This window comes from Anomalospiza imberbis, chromosome 2 (assembly GCF_031753505.1).
Source record: "Anomalospiza imberbis isolate Cuckoo-Finch-1a 21T00152 chromosome 2, ASM3175350v1, whole genome shotgun sequence".
Lineage (NCBI taxonomy): Eukaryota > Metazoa > Chordata > Aves > Passeriformes > Viduidae > Anomalospiza > Anomalospiza imberbis.
The window spans coordinates 85564105-85584289 of NC_089682.1; the positions used below are offsets into that span (position 1 = coordinate 85564105).

At 38.5% G+C, this 20185-nt stretch overlaps 1 protein-coding gene across 6 annotated transcripts in view; it reads left to right on the forward strand.

Moving 5' to 3' along the window:
- Positions 1 to 969: 969 nt before the first annotated feature.
- ZC3H13 (zinc finger CCCH-type containing 13) overlaps positions 970 to 20185 on the forward strand; it is a 45550-nt gene continuing 26334 nt past the window's right edge. For 2 of the 6 annotated variants that reach the window (XM_068182186.1, XM_068182187.1), the window contains exons 1-5: positions 1076 to 1215; positions 7028 to 7153; positions 7587 to 7696; positions 13110 to 13221; positions 19370 to 19478. In XM_068182186.1, coding sequence (XP_068038287.1) covers positions 7037 to 7153; positions 7587 to 7696; positions 13110 to 13221; positions 19370 to 19478 — 448 coding nt within the window. In that variant the 5' untranslated portion in view covers positions 1076 to 1215; positions 7028 to 7036. Of the gene's footprint in view, positions 1216 to 7027; positions 7154 to 7586; positions 7697 to 13109; positions 13222 to 19369; positions 19479 to 20185 lie in introns of those variants that run through there. The other 4 variants (XM_068182188.1, XM_068182190.1, XM_068182189.1 and 1 more) reach the window with 4 other exon arrangements.

A 20185-nucleotide genomic window follows, 5' to 3' on the forward strand; every position in this document is an offset into this window, starting at 1 on the left:
CCCATTTAGGCCATTTGTGTTACTAAAGGATTTCATTACAAGAGAACAACCCCACTTACCACGTCCCGTGTGAAAGAGGAAGGGTGGCCACAGCAATCGAGGACACACAAGTGGCCGAACCACCCAGTGGCAGTGCCCAGAGGCTGCTCCACTACAACTAGCCAAGTCCATTCCCCCGGCGGCCAAGGGCTTGTTGCAGCACAGCACTGGCCTGAAGACTCTGTAAGGTGACAGGACAAGGGGCAATGGTTTTAAACCAAAATTGGGTATGTTTAGACTAAGAAAGAAGGGGTTTTTTTACAATAAGGGTGGTGTGGCACGGGCACAGGTTGGTCCAGAGAGGTGGGAGGTGCCCCAACCCTGGAAACATTTATGGACAGGTTGGATGGGGCTCTGAGCAACCTGTTCTAGTTGAAGATCATGGAAACACAGATTCACTGAGGGTGGAAAAGACCTCCGAGATAACCGAGTCCAAGCTACAATCCAACACCACCCTGTCAATTTGACCAGGGCACTGAGAGCCATGTACAGTATTTCCTGAAACACCACCAGGTACAGCGATTCCACCACCTCCCTAGGCATCCATTCCAATGTTTAATCACCATTCTGTGAAGAATTTTATTCCTAATGTACAACTTGGACCTCCATCGGTGCAGCTTAATACCATGTCTTCTCATCCTGTTACTTGTTGTCAGGGGGAAGACCTGGCTAAATCTCCTTTCAGCTCAGCCCCGAGCCTCCGCCAAGGTAACCAGCCGCAGCTCCGTCAGCCCCTCCTCACGGAGGTCCGGCCCCAGCGCCCAGCCAGCCCCATTGCCCCGCCCCCGGGGCGGAGCCGGGCGCCTCCCCGCCCTCTCCAAGATGGCGGCGCTGCCGCTTCCGCCCTTCCCGCCACCGCCCTCCCACCTGCGACGTCACCGCCGTCGTCATCGTCGTCATCATCGGCGGCGGCGCGGGCGGCGCGAGGGCCGCCGGGAAGGGCGCGCGGAGGCGGTGGCGGCGGCGGCGCTCCCACGACGGCTGTCCCGGCGCGCGGGGCGGGAGCGGCGGGTCCGCGGGGGCGCGCGCCGCTCCGCGCGCTCCTCCCCCTCCTGCCCGCGCCGCTCCGCGCTCAGGCCCGGGAGGACGGACCCCCCCCTCGCCCCCTCCCACCCTCTCCGCCCCGGGCGGCGGCGGAGGAGGCGGCGGGGAGCGGCTCGGCAGCGCAAGGAGCAGGTGAGTGCGGCGGGGCGGCCGCGGGCGCGGAGGGTGGGTTGGCGAGGCGAGGCGGGGCGGGTGCCCGTGTTCCCTGCCCCCTGGCCCGTGGCCGCCGGGCCTCGGGCGCGCTCGGCCTGCGGAGCGCAGCGGCGGGGAAGGGCCGCGCTGCCGCCCTGCTTGGTGCGCGGCCGGGGGCGTACCGGGGCTCCCCGAGGAGGGGTGGGGCGAGCGCCCGGAGGCGCCATCCCGCCGTGTGCCCGGGGTGCCGTTCCGTCAGTCGGTGGTCGTGCTGGAGTCTGCTTCCCGATAGTCGGATATTCCCTGGTCGTGGGGTTTTTTGGTTGGATTTTGGTTTTGTTTGGGCTTTTTTCTTCCACTTCAGTAGTGCTCTTCTCCCACTTTCTGGCAGTAAAATAGTTTCTGCTCTATGTGCTCAAGAGAGACCGCTAATTTCGCTTGTATGAATTCCCGCTTCACCATTCCTTCAGGTAGCGGCTACAGCTAACTCCAATCCCTTCCAGAACTTGTAGCCGGGCACGGTGGGTTAGTGTGTTATGGGTGGTTTACTTAGGGCTTCGCCTTTGGCTCCTGGATGGATTCTCACTCCACCGTTGATTTCTTGTCAACCTTCTGCAAGAGTGCTTGAAGGTCAGGTGTTTGGCTCTCAGTGAGTTAGCAACCAGCGCTTTGAGGGATCTTGGGCTGGCGATGGAGCACTCCCGGTTCCTCTGTGCAGACGGGAGTGGACACACTCAGCCAGTTACCTGAAAACTAAAGAAGTGTGGGTTTTGTGGCTGTGCCCAAGATAATAGACCCTGCTTCTCAGCAGGTTTGCTGAGAGTGACGGCATGCTGAAGTGCTGATCCAGCTCACAGATCGGAGGTAATGTAGCGTAAGGCAGAGTGAACTTGGACCTGTCTGCACCAGTCTGCGCAGACTGTCCCTTAGTCTGGGGAAGCATCTTCTTGGAGTATGAAGACTTTGTTAGACAAGGCATGGAATACTCTGTATTTCCTGATATGGTACTGTGGCCTGATGTTTTTATTCACCTTTGGAAAGCCAACCATGATTTCATACTTGTGTAAACATAATTAGCAGTTGCTTATGGCTACTAATGAAGAATATCATATGTGCAATTAGAGGGATAGGTTCAAGTTACTATGGTGACGGGTTACCAGCAAGGAGTTTTAAAATTTGGATTAATTTCTAGTTTTGTGTCAAACAGGCTTCTCTGTGTGAGTATTTGACTTCTCTTTTGGAAGGTTTATTATGAATGCATCTTACAATTTTTAGTAATATTTTTAGGTAGTAAACCCATGGAGCTTCTTCAAATATCACTATTAGTGATGTGACATGGAAGCATTAACATTGTAATAAGACCCGAAATGTTGTCAGGTAAAAGCTCTTCATTTAAAAAAGTGCAGGAAACCATTCTCAAAGCTGCTATTTAGTTCTCAACACATATTTAGTTTATCGAGGAGTGTTAATAATGAGTTTGTATCTGAACATCTGTAGGACTTCGAAGTAATTTCGCTTGTTATTTGAAATGGCATATTACTTATCTCTTCACAGGTAGGATTTTCTGAAGTGATGTTGTGTGTAGCTTGTGTGTGCTGTGGTGTGCATGCGCAGACATTGACATGCTTATGAGTGATGTCTTGGATTTCCTAAAGAGATTTTTATCTCCTTAAATGTTTTCTTGTTTTTTGAACTTTGCTTTTGTTCCGTTACATCTCAGTTTCAAGTTTTCCTGTAGAATCCCTCAGGATTCATTTTTCAGGGGGCTGGATTAGGTTTTTCTAACAGAAAACCAGATGTTTCAGATATCTCTTGATTATGACTTATGTAGTATCACACTGATTGTGAAGAAAAATGTTAAGCCTGCTTGACACCAAAATATAAGAATATTGGTAATAAAAAATACAGAATTTCAGTGAATGCTGTCAGTCATATCATGCCTCATTGATTTCAGTTCATCGGTCAGTGCTCAATAGGTGCACTCACTTCTCTCAAGTCTGTCACATTTTAGATGATTCATGTAAATAACACTCTGTGATATGTTCTCCTTCAAATGGTAGTATAATTAATGTCATTAACAGATTGTCTCTTCCTGGGAAAGTTAGTTCCTTTAAAGAATAACATGGATGAATCCATGAATGAGTTATCCTAGTGTTACAGTATTTCTAATTCATTTTAAAAGTTGTCGTGGATCTTATTTATACATGGAAAAGTGATAATTTACAGTTAAAATTTTAGGTATAGAATTTATTTTAGGACGATAAAGTTAACTTTGCTTGGTTTCAGAAACTTCATTCTGTTTCAGAAGTAGCAGAAAGTTCAGTGCCCCTATGTAGAGCCAGCAGTGCAATGCCATGTACCTGAAATAAAGTGCATAATATTCTACTTAGATTTTTTTTTTTTTTTTTTTTAATCCTGGTAGTAATTATTTGAAATGTTGAGAGTGCTTAAGGCTCAGTCCACACTGGTACTCACGGTTCTCTAATCCCACATTAGTGTTTGATAAGGAAATGGTAATTCAGAGGCACAGACATCTGATGGAAAGTCACTGCACTGGCCATCAGTGTAGGATTGATAGCAGGACTGTGATCATCAGTGGTAAAACAGCAGAAGGTGAAAAATGTTTCAGAAGGGGAATCTTTATGGGATGTTCCATTTAAATTGTTCTTGGTTGTCCGTTAATGTGCAGTCTGAGAAATTTGGAAATTAAACATGTCATTTTTTTCCCCTTACAGTACTTGTTTATGAGCAGGGAACCTTCTCAGAAACAAAAAACCTGTTGTTATCCATCTGAGATTTTCAATAATTGTTTTAATCATCTCTTTATTTTTCCAACTCACTTGGTCCTCAAGGAATGAAAATGGGACTGACTGCATTTTCAAACACAGTCTCTGAAATGCATAGTTTGACAAAGTGAAATTCCTCAGTTTGCCTCAGAATAATGTGTCTGGACTCTAATCCTGCAGCCTTTGATAACATCTATATTCACTGAGCAGTGGAATGGCAGTTCTTGTTACATGAGCGAGGCCCTCATGTGCTAATAGGTGCATACAGAAAGTAATATGCTGTGCACTCACAGCATGCCGGCTTTGTTTCTTTAGAGTAATCTCTTCTGTTAATAAAGGATCTGTTGTTAATTGCAAACTGGTAGATACGGGCAGAATACAAGGGTAGAACTGACAGATTGCTACCTGAAATAGCGCAGGTTTTTGTTTCTCAATTTAAGTTGTTGTTTTGTTTTTTTTAAATATGGAGTTTTACAAACCTTAGAAGATTTAGGGTTGAATGGTATTCTCCTTAATTTCCATATGCAAAAGTAGAGAGAAAAAGGCGGTTGGAATTAAATTACCTGTTCAGTTAGGATGACGTTGCCCCTTCATCCTCTCCATGTTTGTAACTCCTTTTAAGCCTAGTCATCATCATAACTTCCTATACGAGTTAATTCCAAAAAGGTGCTAAATGCTGGGTAAAAATTAACATTTAAAATGAAAATTTTGCCTCTGTTTCTTTGAAAATAAAAGTACATTGGAACTGAGGCAAAATGAATGTGATTTTTCTGTGTGCTGCTATGATGTCAGTGTGTACTTGTGTAATAGACTCATCTGTCCTTCATGTGTTGAACCCTCTCCCTATGCCATTGCCAGTGTATTTTATCTAACTGTTTATTTCAAATATGGGTCTTTTAACTTTTTAATCCAAATTAGGCATTTGTTATATGATTGTCTTATTAAAAATGCTTTTGCATGTGTCAGTTGATTTTTATATCTTCTGTTAAAAGAATGTGACTGTGTGAAATTGTAGAAGTTTAGTAGTTTTTTTTCTGAAATTCTGTGAGAATCCTGAAATGGAAGGGTGCTCAACTAGGTGGGATGTGGTATTGTTTTGCTTTCTAACTTTAATGGTTTATCCTGTCAGACTTTTTAACTATTGCTGCACATTGAGCTGTCCACAATGACTCCTAATTATTTTTCTCAGAAGACTGGACTAATTTGGTCTCATCAAATATTTAGACAAAATCATTTCTCCTTGTGTGCATTGCATTATATTTATTTGCATTTCATCTGCTGTTGTATTATTCAATTCTCTAACTCAGATCTTTCTGGAAATTTCTGTTCTTCACAGTTCTTACTAACCCAAATAATTTCATGCTACTGGAAATTCTAATGTTTGACTGTCTGCTTCCACTAATTGATGTTAACCATTGTTTTTAGTGTTTGGTATACACCATATGGTTAACTTCTACCCTCTCTGAACATCTTGGTTAATGTCTTGATTATCTGAACCTTTTTTATGAGATAAAATTCTTCAGATAATCAGAGGCTTGAAGAAGGAGTCAGTAGAGCAGAGATCTACTGAGAAATATCAAATACACAGTGTAAACTTTCTTTCTTCCATTGTTTCTAAAGGTGCGAAAGTGCTTCACAAGAGCTTCGACACAGCAGTTTGTTTGTAGAAAATGCACAGGTGTCAGACTCCTAGGGAAATCTTGCAATGGAAATAACTATAGGGTTCAGATAATGAAGTGTCCACGTTTTTGCATTATAATATTTTGTTTCTCTGAAATGTAACCTTACCGTATGGATACTGTGGTAACATATTGCTGATCAGATGGTGAAAATGTGTATTAATCCTCTTTGGTGGATGTTAGTTTAACTGTGTATTATTCTGGCTTTATGGATGAACTTTGTCATTTGTAACCTGTTTATGTATGAGGTAGTTTGTGTGTGTATGTGTGTTCTGAATGCGGTGACATGTGCTTAGGAGCAGAACAGACAGCAGCAGAAGGGTAGGAGATTAGTGTTTAGCTAATCATGATCTACTGATTAATGAGGGTGATGGCACATTGCAGTACAACAAAGAGGTGTGTTTTTGAGCTGTATATAAATTGTTGAACAACTGGCAGATGTTCCCAGATTTCTTTTATTGTTTTCATCAAGTAGAATGTAAAGAATGGAAATTAGTTTTTTGAGGCCCGTTTTGCCCTTTTTGTACAATCTGTCTGTAGTGCTAAATAAATATGTTCCTTTTTTTTTTTTTTTCTTTAAATATGTTGGTTTTTTTTTTTTCCCACTATAACTCCTTCCTTTCTCAGGTAAGGTGAATTGTGGCTTCTTGTTTATCAAAGTTATGCTGTATTTCCTTTAAAATCTGTTTTTCTTAATGAAAAGGAGCTACTTTTTTAACAGATTAAGAAGTGCTTCATCATGGAGTTGGTTTTTTTTTTTTTCCTAACCTCATGCAATTCCAAGTAGTTGTAGAAATCAGACTGATAACAAACACAGGCTGTGGATGATAGCGAGATGGCTTTCAGTAGGTTGTCATATACAACAAGGGGGAAAAGATAAAAAGCTCTCATTTTTTAAAATTTGTTTCAAAACTGGGAGGTGTTTTTAGTGGTTGGAGCTGGTTTCTGAGAGGTTGGTGTAATAACATTAAAGGTTCTATTCACTTTAAGTCACTTGAGTTCGTGCACCAAAAATACATGATGAAAGAAAGCATCTGTCCTGTGTGATGTTTGCTGCCTAAATGAATAACGTGTCATATGATCTTTCCCAAGGGGAAGCTGAAGAATCCAAAGTAGCTCATGAAATAAAATGAAAAATTATCATTACTGGTGTTCAGCTGACTAGTTCGAGTCAGAAGCATTCTGTGTTATTAGATACATTCCACTCATTTATGACTTCTTTTTCTTTCTTCATCGCCTCTGCAGCAACTCTTGCAACGTATTTCATACTATTTTATTCATGTGAGTTCAGTGTCAATAGCCCCAAACTGAAGGATTTTACAGTTTTGCTTTTTTTTTTGGTTGAAGTAGTACAAAATGTCAAAAATTAGAAGGAAGGTCACAGTGGAAAATACCAAGACCATATCCGATAGCACATCCCGAAGACCCAGTGTGTTTGAAAGGCTTGGACCCAGCACTGGAAGTACTGCAGAGGTGAGTTGTAAAAGCGTTCTTCTTTTCCTCCCCACCCCAGCATCTTCTTTTTCAGGATTTATGTGGTGGGAAAGAGTAGCTCACAAGCACCAAACGCTCAGATGTTGCTGAGGTTAAGTAAAGGTGAAAAGAACTCCTTAACGCATGGATGTTCAACATACTAATGCTAGACTTTTCCAATACTGTGTGTTGTGCCAGCTTCTGGATGGAGCAGTGTTACTGTGCATATTAATATTTCCACCAACCTAAATTTTTTCTTTGCCAGACGTGATGCTCTTTGTTGATTATTTTTTTAATCAATTATATTACTGGTGGACAGAAATTACAGATAAATGGGACTTAATGTGGAGTCATTTGTTTGTTCTGCCACACTCACACCAATGGTATTTCCAGAAAGGAGTGTGAAATTCACCCAGTAATGTCTGTCTCTTAGACACAGTGCCGTAACTGGCTGAAGACTGGCAACTGCCTCTATGGGAACACATGTAGATTCGTACATGGCCCTTCACCACGAGGTAAAGGCTATAGCAGCAGTTATAGAAGGTAAATCAAGAACTCACTTTGAATTCTTCACATGCTGTAGGAAAATAGCTTTTGCAACTCTGTCTTTTGTTTTGTTGGGTTTTTTTTGTTTGTTTTTTTTTTTTTAGTGAAATGCTGTGGTGTGCCTAATTGTGTGTTACATCAATAACTGATTGCCTTATGAAGCTGCTTAAAACAATTATTTTGGCAATGTGCAGGATTTTTGTGTGTATACAGCTTTAAAAAAATGAATAGTTGACTGGATGCAGATTAACTATATATTACTTGAAATGGGAAATTAAAGTGCCTTAGTACTTTTTTGTTTTTGGCAGAGTATCACTGCTGCTTTCTGATATACTTTTCTGTCCTGTACTAAAATGTTGGTTTGCAATTACAGCGGTGCTCACACTCACAGCCCTTCTGCCTTTGCTATGTTGTGTGATGAATGTCTATCCTTTCTCTCATGTTATGAGAAAACTCTTCAAAACATGGCTTTGTGACTTTATCTGTCATATATTGAAAAATGTCCTCTATTGAAGGGGGAGATAAAAAAAAAAAACTAAAAAAAGAGAATATTTTTTATTATATGTCTCTTCGTATGTTTCTAAAATTTAATTTTTTTTCAACTGTCCTTCATGTGGCATAACACCTAACTTAACTGAAACCAAGAATGGCAGTAAGCTTGTAGTGTTCTTGCTATAAAGGACAGAAAGATGTTATGGTTTTAGCATAGTATCTCTTTCTGTGAAGGCTTCACAATTTACAAACAGCTGTCCTTCATAATGCCAATATTATGGATAGATTATGGATGGGCACACTGAAGCATCAAAGAGTAAAGCAGGAAGGCTGGCATGAGGTTAGGTTTCTGTGTTTGGTTCTTTTTCCTATTCCTATGGCATGCTCCTAGGGTGATCTTGACTTTGCTTGTTTGATCTTCCATTGCTTGTAAGGTGGTAGCAGCTGGGATACAAAATACATCACTAAGTTTAATGTTTCTTTTGGTGTGTAAAAGATTTTACTCTGTTCTGCGCTGAATGTTCCAAATGAATAAAGTAAGTGATTTACTAGTAGGGATTCAATTTTAAAACTGTTAAAATGTCATTTTCTCCTTGCTTTCAAAGTGTTTGGAACACTCAGTGCATAGTTCTGCTTGGTCATTTGAAGAAAAGTGACATTTCTTTTAATGATTAAAGCTGTGTTTCTGCTTCACTGTCACCACTGACATTTAAGAAAAACATTGATTTCCTTCTTATTGCTAACTTTTTTGCTAAGACTATATGAAAACTCAAAGGACAAATCTTCCTGCTTATTTGCTTGGCACACTGAGCATTTAATAAAGGTGTTCTTAAAAGTAAAAAGGGGGAGGAAGCCTACCACCCCCACACACGCCCCAAAACAGACAAATGAAAGAGCTGTGCCTGTCTTCAAAAGTTTCCACTAATAGCTCTTGGCCAGGCATAGGAAAAGCTGCTACATAATATGTGTGTAATAAAATATGGCATTTTAATGCCATGTAACATTAGAGAGATTTTCACAAATATTATCCAGGCATTTCAAATGCAATTTTATTGGCTTCAGGCAAGCCAAACTAATGCTGCTTCTACATCAGTTAACTTAAAGTAATATTCTTCTTCAAGTATCTGGGATACCAGAATGGCAACATGTCTGCATGTGTTCAGTCACACGTGCCAGGGAAGTCTCATCTGCTTTGCCAGGAGTTGGGTAGGACAAAGCATGTCTTGCTGCCTTTCTGTCTTCATACCTTCTGCCTCAAGTTCATACCTGCCTGCAGTCAGTCCTGTTGTTAATGGTTTTATCTGACCATAATGCCTCCCATAGTTTAAAACATCACCAGACAGTAGGAAAACTTGACTCGGAAGTGTGATAAAGATTGTTCCATTTTAGCACTAATGCTGCCTCTCACAGCATGAATGATAATCTTGCTAGGAAAAAAAAAAAACCTAACGTGTTTTTACATGAAGCTTACCTGATTATGGTATTAGAAATTCAGTATTAGACCTGCCAGTCTTCCCAACATCAGAATTAAGGAGAAGCTAACTGTGAGCTCTGTAAATGTGCTATCCCACTAGGAATTTTACTCTTTCTGCACTTGTAGATTGTTGGTTAGTTGCTTGGCAGCTTCCTGGCTGGCTCTTTCATGCGATTGTCAGGATCTGTGCCGTTGCTTTGCCCTTTTCTTAGTCTAACTGATTCTCTTTATTTGGGATCATCACACTGCATTTAAAAACCAAACCAAGCCAGCAGGCCTACTAGGAAAGAATGTATGGATTTTGAAAGTTTCAAATATGGGAAACTGGACAATTGGATAGTGTTTCTTAAGCAGTTATAATGTATACATAATACACAAATATTGGTCATCTGCCTCTATGCACACATCTGCTCTCACACAGGTACACAGAGCTATCCTCAAGTAGATGTGTTGCAAGGTGTGCCTGTTGTTGGATTCTTGTTCCTGACACTGTAAGAAGTACAGGAGCAAATGAAGGCACGTTAAGAATGTTCATTTCCTAAATGCTGCTGAACATGGAGAACTGAACTGTTGCAGGAAGTAATGCTGTTTAAAATCACTTAACTGCCTTAGAATTTGAAATTAGGAAATTCTTCATTTTAGGCCTTATTTAGAAGATGGGCCCAGCTCAAAATATTAAAAAGAAATTGCATAGTGCCATTTGTGTGAAAAGTTCTGGCAGTTGCAGTCTAGCCACATCATCTTAAACTGCAGAGGTAATTTGTCTTGATCAGTTGAAGTTCAACAGTGAGCATGACCTGGAATAACCAAAGATCCCTTTTGGAGTGGGCTGGGGGGAAGCTAGGTAGAAGTGAAGCTGTGGTACACATAAAAGAAAAATCAGCTTGTAGACCAGCCAAAGCATCTGAAAACGGTCATGGCTTTCTGAGTAATTACTTCTTAAAATGTGACTGATTGTCAATCTTACGTTATTAGAGTTTTTGGAGGGTTTTGATGTCTTTGGGGTAGGAGAGATAGGGTGATTACCATGACTTTGCTTTGGGGTTCTCCTAAAGCTGAAAAAGGCTGACCCAGTAACAGCAAAACCAAACAAAAAATTGTCCAGCAAACCCCAGCCCTGAATGTGTGCCTTTTAAATTTCTGTGTTTTTTTTCATAGCTTTTATAATACTTAAGTAGATTTGAAGAATGCTTTATCACAATACCTTTTTTTCAGCATGGGAGGAACGAAAACATGTATTAATTGATGGTAAAATGGTTTGGATACTTTGTTTTTTACTCCAGCCTATAACTTAAAAAAATATATATATTAGAATGTCAGATGTCACTCTATAAGGTACATGAGCTGCACTCAGTGCATGGTCTCTTGCTTTCTCCTTCAGCTAATGGGATTTTTTTCCTGAAAGTATTCCTTTCAAGGAACAATATTACAAATACATTATTGAAAATCTTGCTGCCTTTTAACTTAATTTTCAGTGTCACTAATCCAAATCCTTTGTGTTTGTAGCTTAAATATTATTAAAAATTAAGGTGTTGAATTGCACTTTAATGCTGAAAGGCAGTTTATTTGTTGAGGTAGCTGGTGGTTGGAATGCTTCAGAGTTTTGGTAATGCAAAGAGTTACCTTTTTAATATGAGGGGACGGGAAAAATACTTTGAATCATAACCTCTACTAAATCCAGACACTTTTAAGGTCATATAGTCATGCATGCAAAGAAGATAACTTATATTTTTATGCTGGCTATTAATTGATCCTTAGTGATGAAAGAAGCAGAGCTCTACTCTTCTGTACATTTTCTCTGATCTGGATTGAGCTGTACTAATAGTTTCATGCAGAATTGAATGCATTAAAAAATGAGTGCAGTCACTGGTCTTTGTGTCTGTAGGTCCTCATATGTTTAACCCTGTGATGCAGTTTAAAGAATTAAATGTAGGAAACTGTGCAGAGGAGGAAATGGAAAAAAAAAAAGACATTTTCAAATATGTGCAGATTGAAAATAAAATGGTGTTAAATTTTTGTATGCATTGTGAAAGACAGTTTACCCTTTATGTATAATGTGACAGGATGAGTGGGAGAAATTACTTTCTCAATGGAAACTAATTCAGTGTGGAAGAAAAAAAGATATGCAAATTTCATTATTCATATATTAGGTATAAGTTTTCTAATCAAAAGACAGCATTAGTATCTCTTTATGATTCTTTAGTGTCAACTGATAGACACAGATGTAGTACTTGTATACAACCATTTCACAGAAAAGTCTGCAATTACAGCTGACAGCCATCACAGAAGTACTAAACTCCATGTCAAGCCAAATGTATATGAAGAGAAAACTTGTTTTCTTGAACTGAAAGATCATCTGAAACAGTTCCTACATTCCCTTAGCTTAGGAATTTGTTTGAATTATAGAATCACAGAGTGGTTTGGGTTGGAAGGCACCTTAAAGATCATCTGGTTCCAACCCCCCTGCCATGGGCCTGGACACCTTCCACTCCACCAGGTTGTTCAGAGCGCCATCCAGCCCGACCTGGAACACTGCCAGGGATGGGGCATCCACAACTTTTCTGAGCAACCTGTGCCAGTGCCTCACCAATGCAATGGTTGTTCTCTTCCAACCCATAAGGGGTGAATGAACTCATGAATTCATGCTGAGAGGTGACAAAATTATAGTAGTGTAGGATGTTCCTCCCACATCACAGTAATATCTTTTACAGAAACTATATCATAAAGGTGCATGACAAGCAGAATTCATCCTGCATTTTGTAATTAAATAATGAAATAGTTATTACTGCAAGATGGAAAATGGAAGAGGCCTCCAAGAGTTCATTTCTGATTCATGTCTTGCAGCAATGTTTTCCTGTGTAGCAGCCTCACCTAGACCATGGAAGCCTGGTGCTTAGGTTATCTCTGCTTGCAGTCTTCATCCACATTCAGAGTTGTGCTTCTCTGTCACTGTCATTGCTAGTCTATAGTAGTTTGATTCTGCATTAATTGTGATTTTAAATATATATATATGTAATATATATAGAGAGACATTTCTATTTATGTACTATATATAAAAGTTGTTGCATCTTAGATTAAGGAGAAGGCTAAATCTCCAAATATTTGGTAGGAGTGATTGTGAAACACATCTGCATGATGGTCAGAAAAAGGTTATTTATTCTGGATGGGAAGCTGATCTAGAGCAGTAACTGAGTAATGCCATAAATAGATACAAATAATTTTTCTTCTTAGAGTCCAGTCTTCCTTGACTTTCTGAAAGGATTGGGATTTTTCTAATGCTTAAGCCCTTTAGAATGGAATATTTTCTTACTCATCCACCTTGCCTCTGGGTAGGACGTTTAGATTTTTCTGGATATACTAATAAAATAATAATTAAAAGACAGATAATATTCCTTAAAAAATAGTCCCATACAACTGGTTATATTGTGTTTCTGTATTATACAGGTCACCAGAAAGACCCACTGGAGATCTTCGGGAAAGAATGAAGAACAAACGTCAAGATGTTGAGGCAGAGCCACAGAAACGAAGTACAGAGGAATCATCCTCTCCTGTTAGGGTAAGAGTGGAGTTTGCAGAACTCCAGAATCCCTCAGTAACAATTGGGCAGTGTGTCCTAGAAACCTTATTGCTGTGACTTGTAATATTGAAAATGTTTTAAGGAACTGATAATTTTGTACATAGCATATCACATTTTTTGTTATGAAGTGTCTTAACAATTGTACTGTTTTGTAGTGCTTCCTTGTCTTTTTGTTCCCAAAGATCTTATAAACCCCACAGACTTAAAATGTATTATAAATACTGGTAAACAGGTATTTAATAACAGTACAGACTCTTTGATTATTACCAAGAAAGTATACTAACCATTCTTTCAGTTGTCCACTATTTTTACCCAACACTTACTCATATCCCTTGTATACATGCATCCTGACTTAAGTTGTTCACCCCAAATTTGCTTTTGATGAAACCATGGAGTTACAATTGTGCAGGTTCATTTTGCCTTCTTCCTCACATACTCATCAGGCACCCCAACTGGTCAGTTAATGGATTTTGCAAAAAATTCATTATTGTTCTTATTTTGTACATCTTTCTGCAACCCTGTAGCCCTCAAATATCAAAATTTAATTATTTTTAAATTGTGTTATCTGTTTTCGATGTTACAAACAAATAGGGATAGAGTTCGTAGTGTGACCCTGTACCTGTGTAGCAGTAGCACCACTGTGTTCCTGTTTAAGACCATCTTAATATGAAAAATTTTTTAAAGGTTTTATTTGTAAAACATCAGTTTTACTTCTGCAGGTATTGACAATGTTTGATCATTTCCTCTTGCTCTGTTCCTACTTGCTGTGTAAAATGAATTTTATATGTCAGCTGTAAATAAATCAGCAGCAGCTGCTATCATTAAATTTAACAGAATGGCTTACCTTCCAATCATGTTTTCAGTTGCTGTTAATTTTTGTAAACTCTCAATCTTTTTACTGAAATGTGTTTCTTTTATTTTCTAATAGTTTGAATAAACTGTTCAGTTATTGAGTACATGGTTGGTGGGCAAATTTTTTTTTCCAACCGTCATTAAAAATTTGCTGTAACTTCTGTCCTGGTGCAACTCTTAATTTTGATGTAATTCTTACTTTGGGTTAGTTAACCTTGCTTTTTATAGTGTTCTCTTAATGTAACAATAAAATATTTTTAAACAACTAAAAGCCAAGTGAAAGTGAACTGGAAGCAAGAATCTAAAGAAATTGGCGAATTAGTGTTAACCTATCAAAGAATTATTTATAGATTAAGCACACAGCAGAGTAAAAATGCTCTGCTTCAATCACATAAAATGGAAGATTGAGGAAACAGCTGAACTTTTGTTTTAGTTCCATGGAGGCAACTCTCAAAATACAGGATATGAAAGAAAATGTTCTGGAGCAAATAGATGAAGAGGGACAGTCGTCAAGAGTTGCTTTGCAAAGAACCAGAAAATATCTTAAAGGACAGAAGACTCGAGTGACTGAACTGCTAAGAAAAATTTTGCTCCTTTGGTGGAGCTGCTGTTATGGTGGAGATCAAATATGTGATGTTTCCATATTTTGTTAAAGCTTTTGGGGTAACAGCAGAGCTTTGAAATAATGAAAGGCAGCTTGTTCCATAAGAAGTTTCATAATTTTGGTTAAAAATAAAGAGGTTGATCGATCAAAAACATTCCTGCAGACAAAATCTGTGCTTCACCAGACTACTAGACTCAAACTTCGATGGAGGGTAGTGGTTAAGAGAGAACTGCCTGATGTAGGTCAAACCTGTTTTGAAACAAGACTTCTGAGGCATATGTATAGATAGTCAAAAAATAGAAGGTATAGTGTTTTAGGTTTAGAAGCCAGCTAAGGGGAAAATTTTAGATTAATTTGAAATTGAATTACACAGAAGGCTATTGTAATTCATTTAAAGAACTATAAAGAATGTAGAAAAAAGTTGGACATGCTGAATGCCAAACTTGGCATAAGATTTGAAAATCTACTTGGGATTACTGAAGTCTGAGGAATGCCACAGGGGTTGGGAAGGTTAGTTTTTGGCAGTACAATGGCAGATGAAACTTGGTGTTGGCAATGAAGAAAATATTTAAAACAAAAAATGAAAGAATTTTTTTAAAATAACTGAAACCATGCGGTAGAAAAATAAGTTATTGTGGACAGCTCAATGAAACCATGTGTTCAAAGTGAAGTCATAGTTTTAGAATCAAATATTCAGGTATATATATAAATGAAATAGAAAATGATAATATGCTGTAGAAATTCATGGTCTAGTTTTATTTGAAATGCTGTTGGGTTGTCATCACCTGTATGCAAGAAAATACAGTCAAAGGTCTTCTTGAAGTGGGCAAAGAGGTGAGAAATAAACTGGAGAGAAGAAAGGACATGGGATGAATGCATATAATGTATGTTTGAGAGAATGCAAGTTAGATGCGTCATATTTGTACTTTATACCAGTAGAAAGAGTGGCAAATTTGAAAATGACAAGGGGAAATGTTATAGAAAACAAATCTACCTGGTTGTCAGAAGATAGACATATAAAGCTGAATAGGTTCCACAAGAAGCCAAGACAGTATAACTAGTATAAAATCTTTTCAGAAGGGATTTTTTATTCTTTGGAGACATAACTAGTACAATCTGTATTTAGGAAGAAACTTCCTATATTGGCAGTTTATAGACTATATCCCTTTTTATTTCTTCATGCTTTGTACTATTATTTGCAGAGACAATATGCTGTGCTTTGTGGACGCCTACATTGAACTCAGTTGTTTTTGTGTTTCTTGGATTTGTGTTTGGAATTACTTCAGCGCTGTACGTTAGTGTATGAATCATTATACAGATAATTAGATGAGGTTCCTGCTGTTACTGTATTCAGTTGGAAATTTTTATTTTAAATAATTTGAGAAGACAATTACATTGGTGTGTATGAAGTCTTATCTAAAGTCTTAACCTGGAAGGTGTGTGTGATTTGGGAGAAACAGTGGGAGGAGCTTAATGTACATTTAGGAAGGTTTTTGTAAGGTATGTGTATCACCTGTTTCATATCTGTGGATTTTGTCACTGTAGCTTTTAACTATTTCCACTGGAAATAGGACTCAGCATTGTCCATTGTCTTCCATCTCTGAAATGGGAACAAATACCTCTTAATGTCAGGGGAACTTCAGATTCATTTACTTATGTGTTTCTGTAGCGTGGTAATAGTTTACACTCTTAGGATATTATACCTAGAGCTAAGTAGTACTGTGCTTGCCCAAAAGGTTGTAACTGTAATATGCATAGTTTGCTGTAGGTTTAAAGGAATCTGTGCTTTGGAATGAGTTTATTTTGCTGCTGCATGTATGTGTGCAAGGTTGAAACCAAGATTTCTGCAATGTGAGAATTGTAGGTTCTCCTGTATTGTATCAGTCTTCCGTTCTTTCCATCGGTGTTGACAAAGTAACACTTCTTGGCTAGAAGCATGTTTTACAGATTGGATGAGTCCATTTGTGCTTGGCCAGGCTTTTCTGGCAGTAGTGCGAAATTTATTCAAGTAGACGTAAAGTCTTGTGCTGTAGAGTGCTGATCACATGCAACATAGAACTTCAACTTGAATAGACATTAAATTAAATAAAATCTCACGGAAGTCACCCATAATGTCATAAGTTTTTCCCCTTTCTTACGTGGCATCTCTCTAAACATCAACATGAAACTGTAAAAATCTATCCAATACCTGCTATGTTTAGCTGTGAACATATACCTAAAAATATCGTAGACAAAGTCTGCCAAATCATTGTTTCCTCTTAGGGCATGCTGCAATTTTTTTTGGAAAATAAATATATAATTATGTAAGTGTAATGTTTCTCATCTAGTAAATGGCATTTTTTTCAGAGTCTGCAGAGAAATAGTTAACAAGACTGAGTATACAGCATCTTCAGGTACAAGTGACAGTCATGCTATTGGCCTTTAGGAATTTAACTTACTTTATTCTTGGCTTGTTAAGGGAGAGACAAAAAAGGTCTGGAAGGATATGGAGGAAATACTTCATTCCCATAGTATTAGGGAATCAAATGTGTTACAAGTATAACAAGTAAAGTAAAAGGAACACGTTGAAGATTTTTCAGAGAGAAAAATTAGGTATGTGTTCTAAACCATCATAACTTAAATTATTGATTAGCATGCCCCAGGAAAAATATACTCAGTTTCTCAAGATGCAATGTTGTCAAAATCTTTTTTTCTTGACAACTAAACAACTTTAATGTTAAATACTCTGCTTCCCCTATGGTCAGTATTTTATTTTGATAGCTGTTCTTGTTCTCAGTTCTTCTTTAGAAATATGATTGTGCCACTACCGAATCTTTCCACTGAAAGGAGAAAATACAGGCTCTTTCAAGATGCTTGTATTGGCTTGTAAGTTTGAGGAGGTAGGCATGATGCATACAGGTTGTGTAGTATTTTTAACATGGGTTATTAAATTGGACTTGAAGCATTGTCTTGCTGCACGTTCTTTGATGACAAGGTATTTGATGAATTGTCTTTGGGAGATTTTTTTAAAATCGGCATAGAGAGGTTGTCCTAGTGTTCATATTTCAGTTTGCTAGTAAGAGCTAGTGTTGAATTAATAGAAGCTAGCATTCATATTTAAGAAATTACGGTTTTGTTAGTTTATGATATAGGACTTAGTTTAAGTATATGGCAGAAGTATACAGCTCGGTAGAACAGCTGTGGCCTTCATGGAGGGTGGGCTAGAAAAATGAGAACAGTCTTCCAAAAGAAAAGAATGATTGAAGGGAAGGCTTGTTATACTTAGAGATTTTTAGATCTCATCAGAGATTTTAGATCTCATCTTTTAAAGTAATTTGCTTTGGGGCATAGTAGAATTCTGGCCCTTAGACTGAATGTCTTTAGTACATGTTGAGACAATGGCTTAGTGGATGTAGGCTTGTCTGTAGTTGATGTCAGCAACCAACATAACTCAGTAAGTTATGACCTTCGGCATCATTTTAGAGATTTTCATCATTAAACTAGAGATAAGTTTCTAACATTGTTACTGAATAAAAAGGGATAGTTGAATTTTAGTCATTTTTGAGTGACTGTCTGCAAATTGTTTTGTTTCCTTAATATGTTTCTAAGGTGGTGTTAAGGTTTTGAATTAAGATCTAAGTCTCAGTAAGGAATAGCTAGTGAAATTATCAGGCATCTCCTTTTCTTGGCGTTTCTCCCACATACCAACATGAAAGAATCCCCAGAAAAACAAAAGCGGGCACTATGTGGGCTGAGAACAACAGGACTATGGGACAGATTTGCTGTTCTGGTTTCCTATTTAATAAATTAACCTGAGATACTTCTAAGCTTGAATTTTCTTCTTTTGCTAGTAGTGAGGAAACTTTGTCCAGTATTCCACTTGAGCCCAGGTACATCATGCAGAGGTGCAACTATGTAGCTTTATAATGGAATTTAGCAAGGGCATAAGAGCAGCACAGCATCAGTTGACTTGAAATTATCTTTTTTCTTGTAAGGATAGTGTCTGGCTTTCTTAGGTGTTCACAGGACCATCCACCACATGGGAAATGGGTGCTGCTGCATTAGTTAGACTTGTCTTGGAGACAGTGAAAGTCAAACACAAAGCTGTCAATGAAACTTGATTCGATTGTGTTGCTTTAAAATTTTTCCCCTTCTGCCAGCCAAGGGTCTCTGGGTTTATTTATTATCTCCTGCCCCCCTCTCCCCCTCACCCCCATTCTTTATCCTCTGAAGAGCTAAATGGTTCCACTTGTGAGGTTCATCTGCCTTGCATATAAATATTCTTATTTACAGCTGAGAATTCTTGCTCAAGCTGTTAAAATTATACTCTTTAAATGTTCATTAAACTTCTGGTCTTTAGAACTTAATTTCTTATTTTGGTGCCTATTTTAAACTTCATTTTCTGATATGTGCTTGACTCTTGCCCTGCCTTTAAGCCTTCCTATTTTTGAATCCTTTCTTCTCTTTTCATCATCTGCTGTTTGCATTCTGATTATATGAAATTGCATTAGAACATGTAGCCTGTGGAGTCTCTGCTTGTTTAGGAAGGTATTTGTTCAACAGGCTAAAGGGGAAAATGCTTTTTGTACTATGAAAAACCCCAGCCAAAATACCATGTAAAATACACCTGCTTCTTCAGGCTTCTTTTAAAATAAAGTTGTTTACTCTAATGTGGCATTTTTCCCTTTATAGAAAGAGTCTTCACGAGGAAGACATAGAGAAAAAGAGGATATCAAAATTACAAAGGAGCGAACACCAGAAAGCGAAGAAGAAAATGGGGATTGGGAAACAAATAGAGAAGGTACGTATAAAGTATTGAACTGACAGTCCCCTGACACTTCAGAGAGCTGTGAGATTTCTGAGTTGTGTGCCAAGTGGAATGCTTCAAGATTGACTTTCTAAGCAGAATACTTTCATACAGTAGCCGTTAATTTTTTTTTTTTTTTTGAGGAGAACTAACAAGTTACCTGAGTTGGACTGCTACAGTGATGAAACCAACTAGCTTTAAAACCACAGGCTTTTTTTTTTTTTTTCTCTTTTGACCACTCAGGCAACAAGGAATTTAGGTATAGTCTACTTCATGGTGAATCTTTCACATTAAGGTCACTAGATGAATCCAAGTTGCATCTAAAGTGATTTTGGAACTTGTCAGTCTGAGAAGAGAGTGCAAATCCTTTGAAATCAAAAGTCAGCTGTTTTTGTTGCATAATTTGCAATGGTGTAAACTCACTAACAAGGTTTCCATTAGAATGAGTATAACAACAGTTGAAGCTGGACATCAGTGACATACTTATGTTCTAAAAATACTTGAAGAATGCTAAGTGCCTTGCATTACCTTTGTAGTCACTTCTGTATGAGTTGGTGGTTGGGAGTTTTTCAGGTTTGGAGGTTCTTTAGTATGTATTGGTGGTTTCATTATTGCTGAAACACCACTGAACTGTGGTGTTTCTGTAGTTTTGTAAGTGTCTGTTTTTCACAAGTAGTTACAACGTTGCAAGAAAAAAATGG